The 26,830-nt window shown below is 45.5% G+C and overlaps 1 protein-coding gene across 3 annotated transcripts in view; it reads right to left on the bottom strand.

Annotated features, from left to right (window-relative positions):
- RTN4 (reticulon 4) overlaps positions 1-26,349 on the bottom strand; it is a 40,434-nt gene extending 14,085 nt beyond the window's left edge. Inside the window, exons 1-3 of one of the 3 annotated variants that reach the window (XM_059467496.1) lie at positions 25,801-26,349; positions 12,101-12,161; positions 8,886-11,311 (exon numbers count right to left, since the gene is read on the bottom strand). In XM_059467496.1, coding sequence (XP_059323479.1) covers positions 8,886-11,311; positions 12,101-12,161; positions 25,801-26,251 — 2,938 coding nt within the window. In that variant the 5' untranslated portion in view covers positions 26,252-26,349. Of the gene's footprint in view, positions 1-2,704; positions 2,941-8,885; positions 11,312-12,100; positions 12,162-25,800 lie in introns of those variants that run through there. The other 2 variants (XM_059467497.1, XM_059467498.1) reach the window with 2 other exon arrangements.
- Positions 26,350-26,830: the final 481 nt, after the last annotated feature.

The following is a 26,830-nucleotide window of genomic DNA, read 5'->3' as shown; positions in this document are numbered from 1 at the left end:
TTAACATCCTAACAGGAGCAGAGACTGGGCCACAAAATTGCAGCCTCTGTTTACCCCATCACATGCATGGGAAGCCAGTTTGGTCCTTGACTGTCTCTTTGCAAGCCAGGAACAACACCAGCTCCTGGCTGGAGAAACTGGGTGGTGACAGCAGGACAGCAAGTGGTGCCAAGCACGTGGGACTGCCACCAACAGAGCTGTCCCTGTCCCAGGCATCCCTGAGCAGCAGCACATCCAGCAGAGCCATGGGCAGGTGGCCCCAGCTGGGTGCCAGAGGGCACAGAACAGGGCTGCACCACGCACAGCTCAGGCCTGGCACATCTGCACCACAACCTCACAAAAAAAGTGATACAGATTTCACAAGAACATGCCAGAACAAGGCAAGCACTACCAGAATCTCAATAAAAAAAAAATTAATTCCGAGATAGTACCTAATGAGCCAAAGCAACATTTTCCTTTCATTTCTACTTGACCAGATACTCGTGCATGTGTGCACAATGTACCAACTGGGAAAGCCATTCCAAAGCCCCAATTATTCATGGTAAAGGTTGGCTATGCAATCTTTGCCATCAGTTAATGAAGTTAAACCAAAATTCAGAGAGATTTCTGCTCATTAATTAGAAAAGAATGCTGGGATAACCTGGAAGTATAGCTGTGCTCTTCACCATACCATCATATCAATATTCAGCCATTAAAACCTGACAAGGCCTTGAAATCATTAAAAATTAAATAATGCATGTTACTTTTTAGTGCTAATTACTCCATAGGGCCTATCTTCAAGAGCATTAAAAATTAAAATCATGCTACTCCCAGGGTAGATCTGTTTCATCCTATCTATCTAGATGATCAATACCACAGGTATTAATCAATGCCAAAAGTTGTACCACTTGCATTATGCTTGTTCCTCAACTACAACACATTAACCAAATCTAAATTTAAGATTATATTCATTAGGAAGCAATGTTTCAGCTGCAAAGTCCAAGTACAAATTGTAGTTTTTGCTCTAAGTTTTAGATTTAATTTTTTTTTTTTAGTAATTTTTTTGCATGGAAAGGAGCATGTTGCAATATTTGCTTCTATATTTATTTTGGGGCTGGATGGATAGTGCAATCAGTCCCTGAACTTTACCCATCATTTTCCATACCACTGGAGCCTGACTTAAGGAAGGAAGAATGTGAAACACAGTATCTTCATCTTGTTCTAAACAAAAAAAAAGCCCCTCTAAACCAGGCTTCAACAGCAGCTGTAAAAGGAGAGGAACCAGAGTCTTCTGCTTCCCCCAAACCCTTCATTTCTGCTTCCATTTTCTTGTAGATCTGATCTCTGCTCAGGATGGGCAATTCAGGGGTTTTAAACCAAAACAGACTCCATTATTGTCAAGGCCTCAAATTCCAGGGTTGGAAATGTGCTTTCAGATCAGCACCACCCCTGCCAGGCTGGGTGTGAAGGAAACCTGAAAATTAGGCCTGAAGACATAAAAAGGGAACTCGCCTTCCAATTTTCACCAAAACCTTCTGACCTCAGCCCTCTTTTCTTTTTTCCCTTTCCTTCCTTTCTTCCCCACAAATTTCAGGCCTGACGTATGAAGCCTTGAACATTTAAATTACTTACATATCAACAACAATATATTACTAAACAATGCATCATATTTTTCCTATTATTTTACAGCCCCTTAATAAAAGATTAAACTTTAAAGAACCTGATTTTGCAGAGGCAAGTGATCAAAAAAAGTCCTTCAGGACCTTTTTTGGTATATATTTAGGTTCTGAAAAAGCATTCTATAGATTTCAGAGAGCTGACAATTTTGTCCAAGTAGAATATATTAAAAAAAAAACAGACTTTGAGCAATAATTCCCAAAAAAAGAGGAAAATGTCACAAGCACTGACCCTGATAGGGCCCTTTAAAATACATTTAAGTATCCAGAGATAATTAATTTTTTTTAAAGCTTGTCCTGTTGGTAAAGTATGAAGATTACTTATTCAAATAAGGCTTAAACTCTAACACACTGAGCACTAATGTAATGATCCACAGAGATTTACACCGGAGATCTCCCATTGGTGCTTACAGGAACAAAGGTCAGCACCACACTAATTTAAGGTCAGCTACTTATTTACCAAATCAATTTAATATTATGGCTGTAAATTCTGAAAAATCAGACACAGTTTTACCTAGAATTTGACAGAATTATGAAAGATCCAGAGCAAACGGGATTAAGGTTATATTTCAAACAGATTTTTAGAGAAAATATCCCCACCCTGCTGTGGTCTGCATGCAATTTCTTCTCTTAAAAATATTAAAACATGACCAGCAAATTACACGGGGTTTTACAGTTAATGGCTAGTATTGTTAGATTATTAATAATCTCGAAATTTCCAAGGAGCACGGACTAAACTGGGACTACGCCGGTATTTGTGCCGTGCATACCAAAACAAGCCCTTCATTAACATGCTCTGTAGGGCTGGAAAAGATCTGCAGTGTCACACAAGCCATTTCACCTACATAAAGTATTTATTCTTCTGCATTGCTCCTATTTACCCATTTTAACCTGCAGCTTTTCTAATTCTGCACGCGGCACAAAGAGACTCCACACCTTCGGCTACATTTCACAATCAAATAAATACACACTACAGACACCATTTGCTGAAAACGACCCGCGGCATCTCAAAGGAATAAAATAAGCAAAGAAGGTGAAAGAATAAATACCCTTATCCTTCCAAGTGCCCGGCTGACTGTCCATCTCTCCAGCTGGGATTATCAATTATGCATTCCAAGAGGGGAGAGCTGCGGGAGAAGTGCCCTGCAGCCCAGGGAGGGAACCATGGGCTTCCCCGGGCTCCGCAGTGGTGCTGCACTGGTGCTGCAGGAGCGGGTCAGCTGACGGGGTGTGGAGCTGACGCAGTGCTGGCACCGCACGGCCCCGCTGCGCCCGGAGCGGCGGCACCGAGCGCCGGCACGGGGGGAGCGGCTCCGCACGGCCCCGGGAGAGGCTCCGGCGGCACGGGGGGAGCGGCTCCTCCGGCACCGGCTCCTCCTGGGGCTCCTCCGGCACGGCGGCCCCGCTCCCTGCACGGACGGCAGCGAGGGCTGCAGAGCCCGGCCGCGCTAAGCGGCTTTTCGCCGCCCGGCTAAAAGTAGTCACCAGACGAGCTTTAAATAGATTGCTTTTCAAACAGAGGTTCGAAGGCGTTTACAAACCTCCCAGATGTATGGCTTCCCCTCGGGGTTCTGTAAACTAATGTCTGCCTGCTGGAGGAATAACAGAGACGCCTTTGTAACACTTCTCCCTTCACAACAAGCAGCGTGAAGGGAAACAGAAAAGGACCCTTTCTGTGCCTGGAACAAAAGCAGAGGCTCATGAAGAGCACGATTAATCCTTTTGCTGGTATCTTTAGTCCCCAGGAGCTGCTCAGCCGTATTTGTTCCTCTTAAGGAAGGCTGCAGAAAAAGTTACTCAGCCCTTTACCTAATTCCTACCAGCAAACACCTTCCCCTTTTTTATTTTACATCAGCATTCTCTGTTGGCAGCTGCAGACCTGACAATTAACTTCCCTTCATTTACATAAAAACAGGAACCTGACAGTTTGCAGTACCAACATAGAGAAAGTAACATTTGGGAAGTATTGCACAAACAGGAGAGGAATGTGAACTACAACTCCAATTGTGAAAGAGAAGAGTTGTGAGAATCCTGATGTCATTTTGTTTCCATCCCTGCTGAAAAAAAACCCACTATTTCTTTTCCAGTTTGGATTTTCTCCTTAAAATCTGGAGCTAACAACAGGAAGCTAAAATCTTCCCAGGACTGCTCTAAAGCCTCTTACCAATCTAGTACACCATTTTCTTAAGAACTAGAAAAGGGCATTCCCACATTTCCATGAAAATACTATAGACCAGGATGGCTAGAGATTCCAATTCAGACCTTAAATAGATAATTTCACTTTTCATTAGAACAATCTTGCATTGAGAAAGATTGCTACAGAGACCCAAAAGCCCTGATTTTCACTTCAACTGCGACATAAATGTAAAGCCTCCTTTGACAGCAAGACCAGTTACATCTCTTTTTAACTTACACAAGGATATGCATTTCAGTTCCATTTTCAACAGGTAAATCCAAACAAATCCAAAATAGGAGGGAAGTAGGGAGTATATATTCAAACATCACAGTGCAAGCAAATGTGAAAAGTTGCACTGTACAAAAAAAAAAAGAATACAAAATATGTCTGAGAATCCGTGTCTATCTTCAAGCTGAACTGGAAACCACCAAAACCTGTGAGTCCCCCCCTCCATATTTGCACTGTCACTAAACTTGCAAAAAACATTGTGCTTTCAAAGGTCTTTCCATTAATTGTCAAATTTCTAAAGATACCAGATTAAAGCCTCTTCATTTCATGTTTATATTCTTTATATCTTTTACTTAAAATAGTGCATTTATGCAACTCTGTCTAACCAGAGTTCATTGTGGCCACAGCAGAGCAGCTGCACCACCAGTCCTGTTTGTCCCATCTCCAGTGTCCCCACTGCCCCCAGGAGTGACCCCTGGCTTCCAGATCCTCCTCTTGCCTCTGCATACTCAGGGTTCATTCTCACTCCTCCATGCAAACACACCCAGATGAATCCATCTCCCATCTCAGGCAAGAGGGGCCCTTACACTGCACAAACCTGAGCACCAGCACTGCCAGTGTTCTGGAGGAGCTCTGTTTTCAGCAGGGACACTGCACACCTGCCCCTAGAGCATGTCTGAACACCAGCTACAGAGGAGGTGCCATTATCAGGGCCCCCAGAGCAGTCAGACACAATCAGTTCTGGACACGTGTCATGGCACACCCCAGCTCCAGGAGCCCTGCCTGGCAGGGTGAGTGCTTTACTCACTCCCTACTCACACACTGAGCACCCAGAGCAGGCACTGAGAAGAGCCCTGCAGCTCCCCCAGTGCTGGTGCCTACAGGGCAGAGATGGGAACTTGGCCCACATGTTCCATTTTCTCCCTAATTCTGCCACTCTGAAGGAACTTCCCCAGGCTTTGCTCTTTCAGCAGCCTCATGGCACAAGTGTTTGCCTCTCAACAGGGGCACAGGAGCTCTAATGAGACACAGCAGGTCTGTGTCTTTTCTTCAGAAAAATGTCACTCATTGGGTTTGGTTTTTACCCTCATTCCTCCTCCTTCTCTGCAAATTCTCTTCCCTCTGGAACTCTCCATTTATTACTATTTACCTAGTAGCATAAATGATTACCTGAACAAGCAAAGAATCTAAGAGTACAATGAGATGAAATTAAATCAAGATATTTTATGGTGAATTAAATGGAATTTTACCAATTCCTTCTGAAATAAACTCAGAGATGTTCTAAGGCATTTTTTCTCCAGTGAGAAACAACAAACAAACCAAAACACCTCCTATCTGCTGAGTGGTGCCATTTAACTCATCACAAACACAGAAAATAACAGAAATTCCCCAAATGGGTACAGCTGGTATCAGGCAGAACTTCCAATGTCCTTTAAGATTCACACAGCTGCAATGACCTGGTTTCTGTTACAGCACCACAAGAAGTATTTGGTTTCTGCTCCCATGTTGTAGGGGAAAAAAGAAAGATTCAGCATTAGCACCACCCTCTCAAAGCACATTTCCCACCTGGGCTTCACCTTTGTATTTGCCCCCCAAGAAAATCCAGGAAATGTAAAATATTATTAATTAGCTGGATTTCTGAGTGCCTGTAATGAAAGCAGATAAACCACTTAGATTTAATCTGAAGGGAATGTCCACAGAGATGGTGGTTAAATTCACCATGAAACAAGGGTGTTCTGGGAAACTGAGTGTCTTGATGGTAAAGATCTCAGCATGACTTCCAAATATTACTGTAACACTCAGCACGGACACACTGAGGGATTTAAACTGCCAATTTCCATTTTAGTACATAACTTTGTTGTGGGCAGAGGTTTTGAGTCTCTAATTCAATAATATCAATAATATCAAAATCTCCACCTCCCATCATGGGCCTGGGGAGGATTAATGATCTGTATGAGAAGAAAGGCTGTGCAACAGAAGGGCTGGGATATGGAATGTGGATATTGAGCTTTCACCTCTCCAACTCCTTTCAGGAGTTGGGAATTCTCCAAAGGTGGATAGTTCCCTTCCCGTCCGGCAGGCGCTGAGGTCCCACTGCGGTGACAAACACTAGATGGCATCAGAGCCCTGTCCCCAGGCTGGCCCTGATCCATGGCTGCCCACGCTTGGTGCTCACACCTCCTGCAGGAGCTGGGCAGCAGCACCTGAACCCCCGGGAACTGCCTCGGGGCTCCCAGCTTAGCAGGCAGTGCTCTGATGGAGCTCAGGAATGCCAATTTGAGGTCTGGGGAGGGGCACGGAGAAGCGAGGCCGTTTGCTCAAAGCCAAATACAACAGCTACTGAGAAATACAAACTTGGGGGGGAAAAAAAAAAATCACTGTATTCAAGACAGCAGAGATTGCTGGTGTTGCAGGGGTTGTTTGCCCTTTAAATTGTCCCAGTTTTACATACAGTTCTGATTTTGTTTGGGCTTGGGTTTTTTGCTTTTTTGTGTTTCTTAAATCTGTCCAGGTTACCCAAGGGTGTGCCAGGCACCATTTAACAAACCTTCTACCCAAGATACTCTTCAAAGTTTTACATTTGCTTCAGTGAACTGGATAAGTCAAAAAAGTATCTGCAACCTTTTTAGAATCCCTGTTAGCTCCCCACAGCCCACTGCGGCTGTGGGAAGTTACAACACACTGGCATTTAGGTTAGCTTCCAAAAAATAGCACTGTTAAGTAAGCATTCCACAACCTTGGATTTAAGTGCACCAGTAAGGCAGCTCAGATTAAAGCTTTAACAAGCATCAGTCACACCATCACACCAGCTGAATTCCACAAGTCTTAAGACACAGTGAAATCTATTTCAGTTCCACTGATGGGCAGGGAAAAAAAAAAAAAAACCCAAAGAACAAAGGTAGACTCAGAAGGCCAAACACATGCACAAATGCACTTGGCCTTGTGATGAACAATCCCTCCTTGTTAGCTCTTCAATGATACTCTGAAATTGTGCCTAGGCAGTGTGGTATTCAAAGCAGACAACTGATGTTGTTTGTGGCTTGTCTCAGAAGTCCAGTTCTGTATTTTGCAACACAACAGAGTGTGGAGAAAAATCCAGAAAAAAAATGCCCATTTTTGAGTTAGTATCCTCATCTATTTAGCTTTAAGCAAATGTTCCTCTGGGAAGAAAATTTTTTGCTTTACACAAAACAACCCAGCCTGTCAGAAATGCAAAGTGCAGCTGCTCTCCAGAGTGAACACAATAATTGTGAGGGGCTGCAGCTCCCCAGCCCAGCTCCCAGCACACTGACAGAGCTGGGCCCTGTCCCTGCACTGGGCATGGCTGGCAGAGCAATGGCACTGCTCAAATCCTGTCTGCTCTGGCACTGGGTCTGTGCAGCTCCTGGGGCAGCTCCCACAGATGGGACAGCAGCAGCTGTGTCACCTCAGAGCCACAGGGAGGGGCTGCCACCCCCAGCCTGCTGCATCTATGCCATGATTAAAGACCCTTCCAAAGGGCTCCTTTTAAAACAACTAACACAAATGCTTTTATGTTAAGTGCAGTGTTTTGCTTTGGCTTTTTTTTAAAGTAGTCTGAGCTCCAAGCAATTAACCCCTTGACATGAAGTCCAAGACATACAGCTGCTCTAGACAGTTCTGTCTGCTGGAAGCCTGAGGAGCCTTCACAGAACACACAGACACACCAAGAGTTTTAACAGTGCAGATTATCAATGAAGGGAAAAGCAAAACTCTCTCCTTTCTGCCTTACCAGTACATATAGAGGAGGAGAGACAGAAGACATGACAAAGGTAAATATAAAAAAACACATTTTCTACCTTGTTTTCCAAATTAATTTCAATGGCACCAACACTGATGTTCACTTCAACATGCACCTGCTGTTCCCTTCCAACTCAGGGTATTCTGTAATCCTATTTTATGAGCTGTAGGCTGCAGCTACTGCATAAATACAGTACTGCTGCTGAGTCAAACTAGCTCCTGCTTTTCTATTTAGAGCACTGTGCTTTCTGCAGTAGGTGGTTTTTTGGTGTGATTGCTTCTGGTCAAAGCTTAAGTAGCAGCAGAGTGCTGCAATATCAAAAAGCAAAGTACTCCTCCAGTCTACACAAAGCTGGGAATTCATGAGGTGTTCAGTTTAGAGAAAAGGTTACAACTTCCTGCTACTATAACTGCACATTACTGTAAGAAAAATTAACTACACTGAAGTGGAAGTCCACCTGAAAAGATAAACAGAGATTAATACCTGTGCTGTACAGAAACCAGTTTTAGTGTTTGCAAAACACTTAATGACCACTTTTTCAGTAACCTGCATACTAAGCTCCCTCATGTTCACCCTTTGTTTAAACCACAGGCCAGACATGCACAGACTCTTTTCCAGATTCCAGGCACACACAGGAGCAGCAGGGGTATTTTCCTGGGTTTCACACTCTGATGTCTGAACTGTTAATGAAAAGGAAAAAATGCCTCTTCAAATCATGTGCACAAGCACCCCAGATCCAGAGTTTGGGAGGCCACATGCCCAGCCTGGGGACAGCCATGGAGGGGCCTGCAGTGGGCAGTCACCTATTCCTGCATCCACAGACCATGAGCAGCAGAGCTGGAGGAGAAACCTGGAGATGCTGAGTCCATCCCTGATAAACAGAAAAAAGGTACTAAAGCAATCAGAATATGAAAAAGGTACAAGTGCAGGCAGTGACATTTTCTGTTACCCTTGGCCTACAGAGAAGTTTACAGAAAGTGATTTAAAAATAATAAGTCAAGGCATGCTTAAGTTTAGCTAAAAATTATGCAGATCAGCAAACTGCAAGACAGCGTACACAGATTACCTGAAGACTTATTCAGCTTTGCTGAAAATACAGCAGTAGGTTTTTTCTTTTCTTTAACAGAAGCAGCTTCTTTCTCAGCTTCCTTCTCAAAAGCTCCTGGTTTTACTACACTGACTATCTCTTTTTCAGCAGATAAAGGTGAGGTATCTGTGGCTGGTAAGGACATGGTGGATACTTCAGGCACTTCTCTGTCCACAGCCTCCAAAGACTTTTTCAAGGCATTGCTATCTTCCTCAGCTTTTACCTCTACATTCTTCACAGAGAGATCACAGGGCAGCTCTGGGCAAGGCAGCTGCTTCTCACCCTGCATCACCTTACTGATGTCTTCACCTTCATCTTTGTGCATTGTCTCTCTGTCAGCGGCTTCTGTCTCAAACTCAGGAACAGCTTTAGGATGACCTAACATCACAAAGTCTTCTTCCACTGAGACTGGGGAAGACTCCATGGGTGAGAGAGCTTTGTCATCTCCTGTTTTTGGTTCCATAGCAACAGATACATCAGCTGAATAAGCCAAAGCATCCAGCTCTTCCATTTGAAGAGGAATCTTATCTGCCTTGGCTATTTTTGCAGGTATTGGCTCAGATGGTGGAGCAGCAACAATTTTGGAAGAGTCCAGCTCAGGTTGGAATGACTCTAGATAAGGCTTGCCTGTGGCAGCTACTGAATCCACCAGTTCTTCCTCCTCCTGTTCCTCATCAGTTGCAATGCTCTCAGTGGATTTACTTTTTAAGAGGAGAGATGGATCTTCACTTGCTTCCTCAGCAAAGTCAGATATCATTTGGCTATTAAACAGGCCAGCTTTTCCAAACTGTGGAGATGGGGTTCCATCCAGTTCCTTGTCTTCAGGCACATCCTGAGAAATGCTTTCTGTTACTGGTGTCTTGGAATACTCTGTGAAAGATGGAGAAGGAGATTCACCAGAGACCTTTGTTCCCTTAATTAAGTCACATGCAATAGATATATAAGGAGTCTCCAGATCTTCAGGAGTGCTGCTGCTCTCATCATCAGGTTGCTTAAATGCCGAGGTCTCCTTTGCTTCCTGGGCCTGTGTCAGTGGTACCTTCACTGCCTCTTGGTATACAGGAGGTTTCTCAGCCTCTTTTACATTCTCATACTTGGCAGTGGGCATGAATGTTTCTAGTGGGGAAGCTTCCAGCTGCACAGCAGATGCCTCTGCCCCAGCAGTGCCGGTGCCCAGCGGTGCTTCCATAACAATATCGGGCAGTATGGGCGATGGAGCAGCCTCTGAGCCTTCGAAGGAGGGGCAGATTTGTGCCGCGGGTTTCAGAGTCTCCTGTGCTGCCTCTGAGGTTTGCACCAAGTCAATCTTGGATTCATAAGCCAGCTTTGTGCAGGCTGCGTCGTGCATCTCGTAGGCCTCCTGCACCAGGTCAGGAGTGAGACCCTCGGGCATGTTTGTGGCACTGTCAGGTGACACTGGTGGGACCCCCTGTGCTTTGGCAGGCTCAGCTCCCTGCCCTTCCTGCCCACCTGCTCCAGCAGCAAAATCACCTTGCTCTGGGCCCGTCTGAGCTTTCAGCTCTGCAATTTTTTTCTCATCGTCGGTTCTATTTTCTGAAATGCCTTCCTCTAGTGGAGAAAGAGATTTGCCTTTGTTACCACCAGGACTTGGAGAAGAGTCAAATTTAGTACAAGTGATGTAAGGTTCTTTTACAGCTTCTGGGGTGCTTGGGAAGGAGGGCTCTTCAGCACTGCCTTCACTGTCTCTTTCATAATCCTTCTGCACAGTCAGCTTACCCACGCCATACTTGTCATCCAAACTGCTCTCCAGCTTGGCGTCTATCTTCCTTCCAACATCCTCTCTCGTGCTGCTCAGTCCATGACTAGCACCTTTGACTTCCCATATTGGCTCATAAGGTTTGAAGTCTGCATATTCTTCCCTCTTAAGAGGGTCTTCTTTCAGCAGCCCTTTTTCAGCATGATCACCACCTCCTCTGTACTTGTCTTTGTTATAGAAGAGATCTTCCTCATTTCTTTCAAATATATCTTGGGGAGATTCTGGAGACATTTTCAGCTGCTCTGCAGGTGTTTTCTCCAGGTTAGGTAATTCTTCAGGGCCCTCTAGCTGTGTTTTTTCTTTAGCTGGAGATAAAATGGCTGCTTCTTTAGCAAATGGGGATTGTGAATATTTCATCTCAGAAATGTCTTTATCATTTCCCTCTGCAAGAAAGGGGTTTGTGGCATTTTTCACAGGTTCTTTATAAACCTCACTGGAGCTCTCTTTGTAAGTGCCTCTTGCAGGGAATGCATCTGAGATGGTGCCAAAGGCTGCGTGCTCTTTAAAGGGATCAGCTGAGAGAGGAGAGAAGGAGGGAAGAGAAGGAGCAGGATCACGCGGGACTGCAGTGAAATCCTCTTGCCCCAGTGCCTTAGTGCTACCTGGCTGCTCCTGCAAGTCCATAACTCTTTCTGTGACCATGGATAGAAAGGAAAGTTAGAGAATGCAAGTGCTCTCAAAGTCAGTGCAAACTTTCAACAGGTTCACAGGATTTTAGCTACTAAAAGGCTCTCCAAGCTCTACGTGGATACTATGAGCCATAAATACACACTATCACTTAAAGCTATTCTACTTCACTTCTAGCAGAGAGGCTCAAGAAGCAGCAACTTTATGCAGTGCAAAGGTCTCAGTAAAGCTGAAGATGCCAGACAAGTACTGGGGCAATATTAACAAAGCCAGAACAGGAGGGTGGCAAGGGCAGACAGAGACAGGGGGTGTGTGGATGCTTGGGCATAAACATATTGCACAAACATGTGCCAGCAAAGTCTTTTTTTGACACCTTTTTTAAATTTGTAGATGGTGTACTTAATAAAAACCACTAAACCAATACTACAGGTGCAGTAGTATTACTTCTTTAAAATACTGCAGAAAGTTACTATAGATTAAATCTTTCTGCTAAATCAGTAAAGCAACTATGCTCTGATGTATTAACCTGTTAACAGTACCAACTTCTCTCCTACATCAAGGGTCCAAGAATTCACAGATGGCTGAATTCTTGTTTATGAAACAGTTTACCACATAAACAAATGAATGAATATTAAAATCTGGAATAGATCAACCAAAAAATCCAAACTGAAAAATGTGACAGAGGCTATTCTTGGACCCATGCTGACTTTTAGTAGAAGCAGACTAGTGGGAAAGGGTTAATGAGGTCAGGAAGGCAGGAGGTACTCAGACAAAAGGGAGCAGAAAGAACTTGCCTGCAGAGGAGTGCATCAGAGGCGCAGGTGTAGCAGGAAGAGCAAAAAGGGTCTCATCTGAAAAACAAACAAATAACCTCAGCAGAAGGAAGGGCAGGGTGAAGAGGGGAGAAAGCACCCAAGGAGTGAGTTCCCAGCAAACCCAACAGATCAACAGCCAACACCCAAGAGAACCAGGGAGCACCATCAGCAGAGCCAGGTGACTTGGGAGAGCCCACACCCAGATTTCCCCATTCACAATGGGATCTTTACTGAGGGATCTCCACCCTCCAAGCCAGTAACCAACCACAGGGTGAGACACTCCTAGGCAGCCACTCTTATTTCCATTCCCTGGCACAGCACTGGGCATTGCCAGCTACCATTGCCAGGGGCACACTCACTTAGCTCTCCTCACACCCCCCACACTTGTGTGAGAGCAGCCCCAACAAACTCCACCAGACACTGGTGAAAGTTCAGTGACTAAAGCAAGTTCTGAAACACCCCACAGACACAGCACTGCTCAGGCACAGCCATTCTGGGCCATACCTGCCTTATGGCTTTACTCTTTTCCTTTTGGTGTTCTACAGACAAGCCCCCAGAGGAAGCTGTTATTTTAAAGCCTTTTTTGGCATGATTCAAGGAGAGTATTTGGCTTTGTTGAGTTTGCTTTAAGCCCAGTATCTCCCAAGACAAATCCAGTTCTCCAGTTTCCACTCAAGGCTGCAGTATCAGCCATCATGAGGAAACAGGCAAAGCAAAACCAGTCCTTCTCTGCATTTCTGTGCCACCAGTATTTTTCCCAGGTCCATCATGGCCTGTTGGCTTTACATTGATATGACAACACCATCACTTAGGCCAATTTATTTCATTCTGAAAAGTGCATAAAGTTTTCACATTGAGGCTGGTAAAGAATATTTGCAATTGACATCAATTGCATTAGTAGAGAAAAAATTATATTAAAGCACTTAGATTTTTATTCTCAGTACAGACACCAACAATCTTTAATTTTGCTACTTGCCTGGACAAAATCAAGTACTGAAAAAGAGGTGGGGATATTTTTGGCTTGTTTTTTTATTATTATTAAAAGCAAAGAATAATAGAAACAGTTTATTTTAAAAGATGAAAGGCAAGAGGTGAGAAATATGGTAGTTGCAGCAGCACATACATAATAACCAGTCAGGCAGGGCATTAAGCTAAGCTGTGTTTTGGCACTAAACCATGACTTGTGTTGAAGTGATGCCACTTGCAGACATTCATGACCTGTCTGGCTCAATCAAGTTAATCCCAACAGCAATGTTCCAAAAATCCAGTCTCCTCACAACCTGCATTTCCTGTCACACTATACAGTCGTTGGGTTTGTTTCACAGAACATTTATCTCTTGCTGTATTTTGTGGATTATAAATATCACCTGAAGACAACAGAAAACAGAGTAAGAAATAAAGCTGAGTGTAGGCCTTGGTATTCAGAAGGGTCCTCAATTCCTGCTGGGCCAAAGGCATTTCTGCTCACTTTTCTAAAAATTACATTTTTCGATCAAGGACCATATAGAGAGAAACCTCAATTCCAAATTTAGAGCACATTAAAGCAGTGTCACAGCTCCATGGTGGCAAAGCTTTAAAGGACAAAACCCACACTGGAGGACAACTGATGGGGACGTGACACAGAGCCACAGACCTGCTACACCCAGTGCCACTCACTGCAGGCCCTTTGTTCCAGCAGCTCTGGGCTGCACTGGCTCACCAGGATCCTTTCCACAAGCAGAGATTGCTCCTCAGCCCTCACCTCTCCTGAAGCCACACTCGCCCTCCTCCACATCATCCCAGGTGTACTGGAAGGAGTCTGAACTTCGGGGCAGCAGAAAAAGCAGGATGGACCTGATGGGACCAGATTGTGACCAGAAACCCAGACAGACCAACAGAAAAGGGACTTCCAGGGAAACCAACACCAAGGCAATGGAGAGGAGGTGCTGGAAATGCAGAAGGGCAAACAAACATAGCAGAGTCCACTGAGGGACAAGGAGGTGAAGGGGAAAACACACAAGTCATCCCTGAAAAGTGCTGCTCTCTTCCTGTCCAAAGGCCAGCTGCAATCTCTACCAAAAATTCTACATTTGAAGTCTTTTGAACACTTCTCAGAGACAGAGGTTTCAGTTTCTGGGGAAGGGCACTGGGTTTAAGAGCAGGGACTCTCATTTTTCAGTGTTTCCTTTAGACAGCACAAGGCAAAAACTCCTCCTGAGGTGTGGCTTCCATTTACCCAACACAGTCCCATAAAATCCCAATGCCAGCCACTGAATTCCCAGGTTCTCTTAATGGAAAGATATTATGTCCACACCCAAACTTTACTTTCCACACATGGCTGGAGTGTGAAAAGAGATTACATAAAAGCAGTGTTTCCCAACCAGCCAAGGAGAACCACCCACATCACAAAGGCATTTTTCCTGCTCAGAGGAAAAAGATAGAAAGGATTTTTGCTGCCCTTGTGGGCCCTGTGTAACACCTCCAGGCAAGCAGGGAAAATGGAGTAGGACAAGTCCCCATCAGCCTCGGTGCTAACTGGAGCACAGCTCTCTGCAGAGGGCAATTGAAGTGACATGGTGAAAGGGATTGTTCCCAGCACTGACACTGCTGGAGCATCCCCACCTCCCATGTGCAGGTAGATACCTCTCAGAACACAGCTCTGTGGGTAAGTAGGACACTTCTAGGATCCATCACCAGCAGTGGCTTCTCCTATTTGCATCTCAATGGCAGAAATTAGGTGACAAAAAAAAAAAAAAAAACCACACCCAAACAAGCAACACAACAGAACCAAGTAAAAAAACTTCTGAACACATCAAGCTCTGAGCAACAATATTGTCAAGCAGAAGTAGATATTCAAAACACCTTAACTGACATACAAAGTGAGTTTCACTACAAAAAACTTCACCCAAATACATACAGAAAACAAATCTAAGTGATCTTCTTACAAATCATAACTAAAAACAAATCATAACTTTTTACAAATCCTAACTAAAACTCCTTCAGTAAGATGAACTGCTCAGTTAACACTTCCAGCAGAAGACCGATTTTGTTTCATGAAACACAGAAGAATGAGACCTCAAAATGAACACAATCCCCATGAAAAGAGTTCTTACTCTAAGTTTTTCAGCCAAAAATTCATAATGGTGCAAGTTAGTAAAGTACTTTCAGCATTGCAGCCAAGAGAGAGGCTGACCTCTTATTTATGAGTGGTGCCACTTTATATGAGTTACTGAAGCACTCCAATTGATGGCTCCTAGAGAGAACTTTAGAGACTCAGCCTGACTGCCTGCCTGGTTTTAACCAGAAGCATTCTGTAAATTTTACCTTGGATTTATGCAAATTAAATATTCCTTAAAAAAAAACCCCAAAACCAAAAAACAAATCACCCACAAATAGCCCTGTTGCTTCTTTCATTAGCATGAAGTGTCATATTTTAAAACTGCATTATGATTTCAGCTAAAACACAACGTCCTTCAATGAGAATCAGATTTCAGTGTTGTTTAAAAATAAAGAACCTGACACCAGCGTGACAAAGATGTGTAATTTTAAACCCTCATTTTCATTTTTGCTGATTTCCCACTAACTGCTGATGCTGTTACAAGATGCTGGCATTATCAGCATAAAACTTAGCATTTAAATACCAAAATCTCAGATAAAAAGTAGAGAAATAAATGGAGATTTCTCACACAACTAATGAAATTAAAGTTATGTGCAAATATGTCCAGAGAAAAATGTTTAAAATTAAGTAAGTAAACTACAATTCCAAGAAAAGCAATTTATGAGAAAAGAGCCTTTTTTCTTCCCAAGAAACATACTTGCCAAAGGAAAGCAGAGGACTTCAGTCTAGTCAGAGAAAATAAGAACTGAGCCAGAACAATTCCTGTCCCTCCTCACTGGATTTGTGCAAGGGAAGGACCCTTCCCTCTGCTCCATGAGCCTCCTTCCAGTCAGCAGCAGCAGAACTGTGCTCACACAGCCTCATTGTTCTGCTGCTCTCCTCAGTTTGTGTGTGAGCTCAGCATTGGAGCAGACAGAACCCACACAAACACCGAGCCAGCCTCACCTGCATTCGGTGCTCGGTGGCAGTTTCAGCCTCCACAGCTCCAAAACCACTTCCTGGAGTAGATTGCTGGAAAATGCCTGCTAGTCTTAAAACAAAATGAGCAAAAATGGAGTCTAAGAATCCGTTTCACCTTTGCAAGCCTTGGAAATGAGCAAGACACCAACTAACAGGCCAGGGACTGCTTTTGCCTTACAGACCTCCCACAGTGGGACATTGTGAAAGGCCTCTCCTGTTAACATAAATATTTAACAATAAAGGAAAACAGGGGGAAATTAATACCCCAAGGAATGGCATCTGTGACATGACTCACAAGTTATGGAAAAGTTCCATTTGCAGCAAGCCCTCCAGGGCAGATATGAAAGACAAATTGTTCCTTCAATGCAAACCAAGTTGCTCATGTGCCCACAGTGGAGGCTGCCCCAGCAGCATTTCTAGCTCAAGCTGTTTAGCAGCACACGTGGCCATTTAAAAGTTAATTATTTCAAGTTCTCAGATGCCTAATTTCCTACTGCAGTACAAAACAAGGGCACACAACTTCACAAGAATTTCCTGAGAAAAGTAGCTGCCTACACAAACTCCATTTAAATCATCTCCTGTTATGATGTGATTGTTCTAAATACGGGATTTCACCAAATATTTAAACCATTCAAGATGAAGAACATTAACTATTAATAGCAACTTTTCACATCATTAGATCAGGCTGCAGAGTCACAGCAAATCATTAGTTTTTCTCATTTGGCTCTTTTTAGTCACAGGTCTAAGTTTTTAAAGAAAATTTTCAAGTTTAGGAAACTATTTGGAAATCTTGGGAGGAAAGTGTGCAAGCTGCTACAGAGGATGGGAATTGTTGAAGATTTAGAGGGGAAAATGGAGCTCCATTTTGGACACCCTGAGGGCATCACAGCTGGGATCACAAAAGGAACCAGACCTTTGATCATTAACAAACCCAGCTGTAGGTCATTCCAGCCCTGCATGGCAATTAGTGCAAAGTGGAATCATGCAGCACCTGCAGGGAGAGTTGGGCTGCACCATTTGAAGTGCATGAAGAAAACAAGTTCAAACGAGCATTTTAAACAGTCTGTTTCTGCAAACAGGTTTCCAGCAAATAACATTTTCTTCTTGTCTAAGCAGAAATCCATAATCAAACTGATTTATACAAGTTTTTTTTTTCCAATATCATTTTTACATGGTCCAATTTCACAGCTTCTCCTCTTTTAAAATAGCTCCACTTGAGGCAAGCTGTCCCTGCAAAGCACCGGGACAGAGGTGAGCTGTGGGCATTTCTTCTCCTTTTGAGCAGCTATTTAGTGGAAAGAAAGGCAATTCCAGTCCCCTGCAACACCCAAATGCCAACCAAAGCATGGACAGAGGGACACAGGGAAGGGACATTAATCCTGGCTCTGTCACAATGCTCGCTGTTACAATTGCCATTAAGAACCCACCACCACGATGCTCCTAAAAGGCCAATAAACACTTCAGCCACAGCCACCATTCTCACCTCACTCTTGTAACCATTTAGGTCAGTAACACCAGGGACAGGACCCGAAGCATTTCAGGGAGTGGTTCTCAAATGCCCCTTTCTGCTAAAAGTCCCTCATCCACTGAGTGTCACCCCTCAACCACTGAGTGTCACCCCTCAACCCCTCACAGCAAGGACAGGATTTTATCAGGCATCTTTTGTTAGCAAAACTAAACAAACAGAGAAAAAAGTCTCACAGTTCAGCTCCAAAGAAACTTTTCACTCCTCTCAGACCAAGAGCACACAGGATTCCCACGAACAGGATGCACGTACCTTTCCCTGCCCAGCAATCCACAGGAGCTCACCACGAGGAAGTGAAACCCTCTCAGGAACAAAGAGAAAACTGTTCTGCTGCTGCTCTGGTCTCCTCCCAAAGCTCAGGGAGGAGGAAATGGCACAGCTCAGTACCACACACCTTGGCTGCACCTTCCCCCTGCAAGGCACCAGCTCCAAGCACAGAAATTCTGCTTTATTACCCAAATTAGCATCAGGTGGTGGGCAAAGCCTCCTTTACTGAAGTCAGGTGTCCACAATTAACCCCAACTGTTCACAGCCCCTCTGATGGCCTGAAATACAAACTTCACACTCACAGCTATATTTAATATATAAATCAGGTGTCCACAATTAACCCCAACTGTTCACAGCCCCTCTGATGGCCCGAAATACCCACTCCACAATCACAGCTATATTTAATATATAAATCAAATAATAGCAAAGCAACACCTTAATTCAGAACCATCTAAAACATGAGCATTCCCAGATTCAGCATTTACAGACATCAATTTATACTGTTTCAATGTGTTTGATTAAAAAGAAGCAGAAAGAAACAATCTAGCCAAGTACTCAGTCTTTGGCAACACTTGTAACCAAAAAAACCTAGATAATTCCTCTAAAAACTAAGTAACTCTTCCTTAAGACCCAGACACTATAACCATAAGTTGAAATAACAAAAAGAAATTTGAGTTCTGGCAGTGCCACAAAGCAGAAAAATAGAGTAATTACATCAGAACTTATTCAAAGGCAGGAGGGCTAAAGAGCCATGCAAATCCTATCATTATGCAGACATTATCCAATTTAATTTTAGAGATTATACCAATCATAAGATTCCCTTTCACTGATTTGTACAGATGGATTTTTCCCTGCTTTCCCCACAATTAAACAAATTAAGCAGTATTTAGATGAGCAACCTTATCATTGCAGAAGAATGTATTTATTAGCTAAAATAATCTTTAAAGAATAGAGATGAGATGCTACTGATTTCTTTTGGCATCTCTTCCCAACACATTATCTTGTGTGACAAGCCTCTGACACAAGAGCTTACAGTCTGCAAAATAAAAACAATGGTGCATAAGATGTCTGATGGATGAGATATAGGGTAAGAACCTGGACTTGGTGTAACCATCAGTATCTGTAGAATATCTTTTGGTTAAAGGGGAACAGCAATGTGAAGATTCAGAATCTTGATGTTCTCCTGACTCCCAAGGGATCAGGTATCAACAGCACTACAATAGATTTTGGTCAATACAGGTTTTGCCCAAAAATTTCTTTTTTTTTTTTGTCATTTAAAACAGAACACACAGGGAAACCCCAATTTTCTTATCTATCAGTGTGATCTTTAAAGGAAGCCTTGGGTTTAAAGCATTTTAAACCCATCTCTGATACAAGTGCTTACAGTCTGCAAAATTAAAAAAAAGGTGCACAAGATGTCTGATGGATGAGATATAGGGAGTTAGAACATGGACTTGGTGTAGCCATCAGTATCTGTAGAATATCTTTTAATTAAAGGGGAAAAGAACATGAAGATTCAGAGTGTTGATGCCCTCCTGACTCCCGAGGGGATCAGGTATCAACAGTAGATTTTGGTCAATAGAGCTTTTGTCCAACCATTTCTTTTTTTTAAATACACAGGGAAACCCCAATTTTCTTGTCCATCATTGTGATCCTTAAAGGAAGCCTTGGGTTTAAAGCCCTTTAACTCCATCTCTCTGAGCAGACCTGGCTGAAGCCCACAAAGAAGGAGCCTCTGTGCCACCAGTGCCATTTTTCCGCTCCCTTGTTCCTTTCTGCCCAGAGCCCCAGGCTGCCCTGCAAGGCCTCACACATCTCCCTGTCTGTTTTCCTTGGCACTGCTCTCCTGCCACACACAGGGGACACAGACACAGGCATGAAGGAATTTTCTCTCCTGTCAGAAAAGGGGAGAGCAGGGCTCAAGGAAAACTGTCACCAAGCAGTGCTGGCTGGATAAGCAGGAGGATTTTGACAGACTGAGAACATTTTAACTGGCAACAGGAAAGTTTATATTTATCTCAGTCTTGTGTCTCATTTAAGACATCTTAACTAACATATTCTCCCTAGCTGATGGAGCTGATGACATGATTGCCCTGCTCATTAAAAAGCTGCCAGTAGAAGCTGGGAGTGTTTCAGACACAAAGCCAGTCTCCAAGAAAAACCATGGAGGTTAAACTGGTATTCCCAACACTTCTACATTGAGAGGGGAGATAAAATTAAAAGTATTTTTTCTTTATTCATCAGAAAGCAACAAATTGAGTTTAAACCATTAAAATCATGGGGAAAATTAGTAATTTAAAAACATAAAATCTAACCTAACTTAAAATCTTCATATTTTGATAGCTACAGTTGGCAGCAGATTGATTATTTCCATTTGAAAGATAAAAAACATTCTACTGAGATAATTTGATTTTCTCAGACCTTGTGAATATTAATAAGGCCATTATTTTATTGCTGTTGTAATAGTTCTTATTGATGGAAAGGCCAATTAGAAAAGCCATCCACCAAGCATGTCATCTGTCTGGAGAGCAGGATCTCAGCTCTGGCTGTCCTGTGCTGCCCTAAAAACAGAGACTGCAGAATAAGTAGGAAATATGCAGTGTTCCCAAAGCATACACTGTAGCCATTTCTATTTTAGATCATAAACAAAGAAATTTTTTAAAAACTGCATTAAAACATTACTTTTCTACTGAGGTCTCACAGTTCACTATTTTTACTTGGCAATAATAACTCTTTTTTTCCCCCTTTCATTTCTAAAGTAGCTTGAGAGTTACACAATTTTCCTCCTACTTCATGTATAAGCATTTCTGAATATCTTAAGATAATTTACCTGCAAGCTCCAAGTTGCTTTCCATTTTCTAGCCAATAAAAAACCAAGAACTGCTTCCTTGCCTCCAAACTAGTACCCAAAGGACATTTTCAGATTGAACTATCCTTTGCTAATTTTTCTATCTGAGTTTCATAATTAGTATAGAAACCAGAACAAACAAAAAGAAGCTTTTGTCAAAATATTAACAGAAAACAAAGAAATTAACTCCAGCACGCCAAGAGGTCCAGTTGAAGGTTACCCACCCTTTGTTCCTTCCCAGCACACAAAGGCCAGGATCACAGGAGACCCATCAAGCAGCTGGGTGTGGCAGAATGGGCATGGAAACAGCAAACAGCCTCAAAATCCCCTCAGAACTGTGTGGCCACCACCAGAGCCCCCCAGAATTCCAGCAGCAAGGCAACTGAGCTCCAGGGGTAAGAAGACTGATGCCTAAATGGCTCCTTCTAAGCAGCCAGGCTCTTGGACTGAGTGCTCTCCAAAATTTTGGGCACTGGAGGAAGCAAAATGAACACAACATCTGCTTTCCCAGCAACTTTGAGAAAACCTCTGACTGGGAATCCTGAACACTCCCCTCAGCTTCCACAAGGGCTGCTGGTTTGGTTATCTGTGAGATAAGAACGAGGTTCTGTGGCCACCAGTGGTGATGCAACAAGGCAGTGGCCACTCCATAGCCATGCTGGAAACTTCCCTAAGTACAGGCTGGGAGGAGGGGAAGGAGGGCAAACAAACAGCAGCTCTTCACTGCCTCCTAAACCGTGGTTTGGAGGATTTCATCTCCAAGGGGAAAACTCCCAGTGCAATCCAAAACTTCCCTGAGGGCTGCATCATTACAGGGTAGGTGGAAGCTGTGTGGTTTTATCCTGGAAAGTGAGTCCAGGGACACACACAAAGCAAACACACCAAACTGGGCAGGACTGTCCTTGCACACACTCCTGCTTACAGAAGTCAGGGCTGCTTGGCTTCTGAAACTCTTGCACCAGCTCAGTTACAGCAGTGCTAGACACTGCACATGACAATGAATAAAACTGAATAAATAAAATGATCCTTTGTTGAACTCACCAAGATGGGAACGTGAAATATGAAAATGAAGGTTTACTATAGCAGTCAAATCGCTGATTTTTTTTAATCACATTCTAAGTTTGATAACCCAGGTTATGAACACCTCCCTTAGAGCTTTGCTGACTATACCTGGGAAGAGAAAATGTCTTGCACCTCAGAGAAACACTGAAGATCAGTGGGTACATATTTTAATAAAAGAAGGGTGCAAATGAAAGTCAGCAGTGACAGCATCCAAGGACAGCTCTGTTTTTTCCAAGTCATGCTGCATCCTGTGCTTAAAATGCACACAACTCCTCTGAAGGAGTCCATGCAGACACAGCAGCACGACAGAAAGAAATCTGAGGAGCAGATATGCTGCTTTAGAATTTGGATCAAATGCAAATGCAGGATGAGCAGGGTAAAAGGTTCTCACTGGGCTGAGCAGAGCAAGTATAGATCTGCATTCATTCAGCACCTCCTGTGGCTGAGCTCAGCCTGGCCAGGGACAGCTCCAGGCAGCTCTGCTGACCTCTGCATGACACTGGCTGCCAAACCTTCCTGACACCTCTCCTCAGCACGGATGAATTAAAGGAAAAATCCTTCATAATCACATGGAAAGGCAAGACTAATTATTAAACTGGCCCTCCACAACGTTTGCATATGTATTTAACCCAGGTCAGCTGAAGGCAGCAGACAAACGAGGAAACATCTTTATTCTCTCTGCATGCTGGCCTAGGGCCAGTCTGGTGGATTTCATGTTCAGCCTTCTGGTAAGTGCAGCTTAACTCCAAACACAGCAGCCTCTTCCAGAGAAGTGATCTATGAGCCTCCTTGTGCTGCAGAATCTGGGCCTTGAAGAGGCAAAGTGGTACCTATCATCATAGTACATGGTCATTCTTACTGTGGGCAGCCAGCCAAAAAAAGGGGTATTACTTTGACCATGTATAACTACCTCTGACTTTTTTTTTTTTTTTTTGTACCCTATGTAAATTCAGGTAATCAGAAGATTTAAGCAGTAATCTCGGCAGAACTGTAGTTTCTGTTACTCACAAAACAGCAAGTACAAAACCCCAGAAATCATTCAGGAGAACCCAAGTTTGACTGCAGAGCTCCTGCTTGTTTTCTCCTCCTGCAAATATTTACATTAGCTCTTCAGAGGGTAGGCTGCTCTTACCCTGTCAGAGACTTGCATTATATATAATTATGTCACAATGATACTGAATACTCTTAAGTGCGTAACTAAAAGCAATTACAAAGGTTTTCTTTTGAAAAAACACCTCCATATATACATAAAATCCATTTCAATGGGCCATCAAGCAGGCAATACATTTTTGCTATTGTTCCACTGCCAAAAGGCAGCACCATGGCCAATTGTTGCAGATAAAAGAAACCCTACTATTCTCTGCTACAGGCCAGACTCTCCTCCTCCTGGAAACAGAATTTCAAAGTTATTTGCCTCAAATCCTCATAAATGAAAGCATTAGATTTCAAATATGAAGAGGTTTTTTTTCAGAATTTCTAGACTGTGAATTGCAATTCTTCAGTTAGACCTAAAATTCAAACAGCAGAGCTCAAAGTAAGTGAAACAACAACTCTGCAGAGAGCAAACCACAGGGCCACGTGGCTGTCCCTGCCACGGCCACCCCGCCACCAGCTGCAGGCAGCAAATTCATTTTGCAAGTCTCCAGCATGACTGAGAGAGAACTCATTTGAAACCAAGCCAAAAATCTTGACCCAGACGGATTTAACACCCACTGCTAAATGCAAAACTAACAAATATTTGATGTTTAAATGGATATTTAACATGATGGAACTAAGTGCTCCTGCATCTGAGAAGGCCAAAGCACTCGTGAGATAACCTGGCCATACTTTTATCAACATCATTTGCTCTCATCCAGGAGTTTCAAGTACAGAGCTTCTAATATTTCAACTCATCATTAGATGAGCATTGTGTTACAACACCTTGTCTTTGGAAACCAGGCCTCCCCCAGATGCCAGTCCTTACTTCAGAGCCCTAAATTAATCATCACTGACAAATTAAAATAACTCCTTGATGCCACTTCTCAGCTGTACTACGCAATTCTCACAGTTAGGTCTCTAACACAGAACTATTTCAGGAATTACTGTGCTCTTTTTGCCTTATCCTTCAGGGGTCAGAGAGGGGAAAAAAAACCAAATCACTTCCAGAAAACATGCTTTCATCCCTCCTTTTTAAAGCAACATGAATTGGTAGATCCTATTTCTTCCATTCAGTTCTGTTTAAACCACCCAGAGCTCCACTCAGAGAACACGCCTAGGAAAAATTCTGTTCATCCATCATATAGAATCCCTCCTCTTCAGTCTGTTGCAAGCTTTTGTCATCATCTGTCCTCCAAATGGTGGAAACAAAAAAAAATTCATCTCCTTGGCATATTACTACATAGAGAGCTCCCAGAAGAACAAAACAAAGTAGGCTTCGTGAAAGACAATAGCACAAGTAACCATAAAGTCCCATCACACATGCAAATAAAATGCATTGTGAAACTTCCCCTGAAAAAAACGAAATTCGGGTTTTAACAGGCCTTCTGAAAAATTATTGTTCCAAATGCTCCTTTTTAATTAGATCTTGAGTATCATGGCTCCTGATACTGTGGTGTTTAGTTATCATTGAAATCTTGCATCTTTACAGCATACCAACACCACAACAGCAATGAAGATAAGCGCACACCATGACGCTCTCAAGGCGCTTGAATTCGTCCCTTTTCACTGTTCTAGTGGCCTCAAGTCAGCTCCTTTACTTTGAATTACGGGGAAGTGGAGCCAAAGCACACTCGCAATCCGCATGCAAGGCATTAGTCATGCGGGTCAGCTCCCGGATTAGACCTGAGAAGGGCTCTGGCAATCGGGCAGCACCAGCAATTGTTGGGGTGACACGCCCTGCGCTCCACAGCCCCGTGCTCCGCCGAACCCCCACATTACGGGGCGACGCCTCGGAGCAGCCCCAGCCGACAGCCGTGGCTAAGCCGCGGCCATCCAGGACGCGAGGCTGACATTCCTCTCCAGGACTGCCACACCTAGAGCAGCGAGCAGCCCGCCCGGTCTCCCTTTGTGCTACCGCACATTCCTCCCCGGGTCACCGGCTCCCTCTCGGGGCTCAGCCCCGCAGTCCGCGGCCGGGGCGCGGCGTCCCCACGCAGGCTGCGGCCGCAGGGCCGTGCCGGCCAGGTGGAGGGGCCGGCGGCTCCGCAGTCCCTCGCCTCGCCCCTCCCTCCAGGCGCTGTGTTAAACATGAGTAAGATTACAAGTATCTGATGTTTCCCTCCTCCCCCGCTCTCCCACGCCCAAACCCGCAGTGCCGGGCCGCCCGGGGGGGAACCGTGCCTGGGACAATGCGGCGAGGGGAGGAGAGCTCTGCGCCGGGAGAGAAGCTGCCGGAGCCGCGCGGCCGCTCCCTCGGGACTCGGCCGGTACCGCGGGCAGGGCCGTCCCCGCGGGGCTCGGCCGGTTTGCCGGACACGGCCGCTGTCTCTGGCCTCGGCCGGTAGCCCGGGCTCGCCCCCCGCTCCCGCCGCGACGCGGCCGTTGCCAGGCGGCGGCGGCGGCCTCGCCCCCGGGCGGCCCATGTGCGAGGCGGCGGCCGGGGCGGCGCTTCCCCCTCCCGCCATTAGCATAACACAGAGGGGAGGAGGAGGGAAAGAGAAGAAATTATAATGAAAAAAAAAAAAAAAAACGAAAAGAAAAAAAGAAAGAAAGGGGAGGGGGAGCCCTTTCTCCAGCACGAGCTGCGGCGGGGCCGCGGGGAGCGGGGCCGCGCCCGAGCGCGGCTGAGGGGAGGGAGCGATGCCGCAGGAGGCGGCCGAGGGCCGGCAGACAAAGGGAACCTCCCGGCGGGGCAGCGGGGCTCGAGGACCGGAGCGGCTCGGTGGAGGCTCACCCGGCCGGCCGCCGCCCTCCCGGGGCCCGGGGCGGGAGCACTCACCAGCTGAGCCGGAGGAGGACCCTCTGCTCCGGGGGACAACAGCAGGCTCGGGCTTGGGCGGCTGGGGCTGCGCGGGCCGGGCGGGGGCCGGGACCTGCTCCTGCGCGGGGGACGGCGTCGTGGCAGAGGAGGAGGAAGAGGACACAGCTCCCCGGGGACTCCAGTCGGGCTGCGGCGGCTCCGGAGCGGCGGGGCGGGGCGGCTCGGCGGGTTCGCCGAGGTCCAGCAGCTGTGGCGGCCGCTCCTGCGGGGCTGCGGCGGGAGCCGCGGCAGGCTTCCTCTCCATCACCTCCAGCTTCTCGTCGAAGTCTTCGTCCTCGTCTTCCTCTTCCTCCTCTTCTTCCTCCTCCTTCTCGTCGTCGAGCACGAACTGGTAGTTAAACTGTGGCTGCTGCGGCCGGGCTGGCCCGGAGGAGGAGGAGACCAGGGGCGACTGGTCCAGCTCGTCCATGGTGCCTGGAGCGGGCGGAACAATGAGTAGTGCGGGAGCGGGGGGAGGCGCGGGCTGCGCTGCCGCCGCCGCTGCGGGACCCGCACTCCACGCCCTGTGAGTCACCGCCCGGGAGGCGCGGGCGCGCCCGCCCCGCCCAGCGCCCGGAGCGGCGGCGGCCCCAGCCAATGGGAGCGGGATATCGCTAGGAGCAGCCAATGAAGGGCAGGCTCGGGCGTGGCCCCTCATGAATATGCATCAGATGGGCGGGCCCGAGGGCTGGCGGAGAGGGGCTGAGAAGTCGGGTAAAGTTCAGCGCGGAGAACGCGGGTGGGGCGGCGAAGGGGACGGGGCACGGCCCGGGGCCCGTCCATCCCCCCGTGACAGACAGCCTGGGGGCGCACGGCGTGATTCACCGCTCTCCTCTGCAGGAGTAGTGTCATTCTCTCTTTTTTTGTTATTTTAAACAGCGGCCAGAAACCCTCAGCGATTTCCAGAAAGAGCCGGGGATGGCTGCGCTCCCGGATGGCGCAGGGCACCGATCCGCCCCAGCCCGGCCTCTCTCACCCTGGATGTGACGGAAGGATCCCGGGCCATCCC

The sequence above is a fragment of the Ammospiza nelsoni genome, chromosome 3, assembly GCF_027579445.1.
Source record: "Ammospiza nelsoni isolate bAmmNel1 chromosome 3, bAmmNel1.pri, whole genome shotgun sequence".
Lineage (NCBI taxonomy): Eukaryota > Metazoa > Chordata > Aves > Passeriformes > Passerellidae > Ammospiza > Ammospiza nelsoni.
The sequence above is the reverse complement of the archived record's forward strand: the minus strand, read 5'-3'. Positions and strand labels throughout refer to the sequence as shown.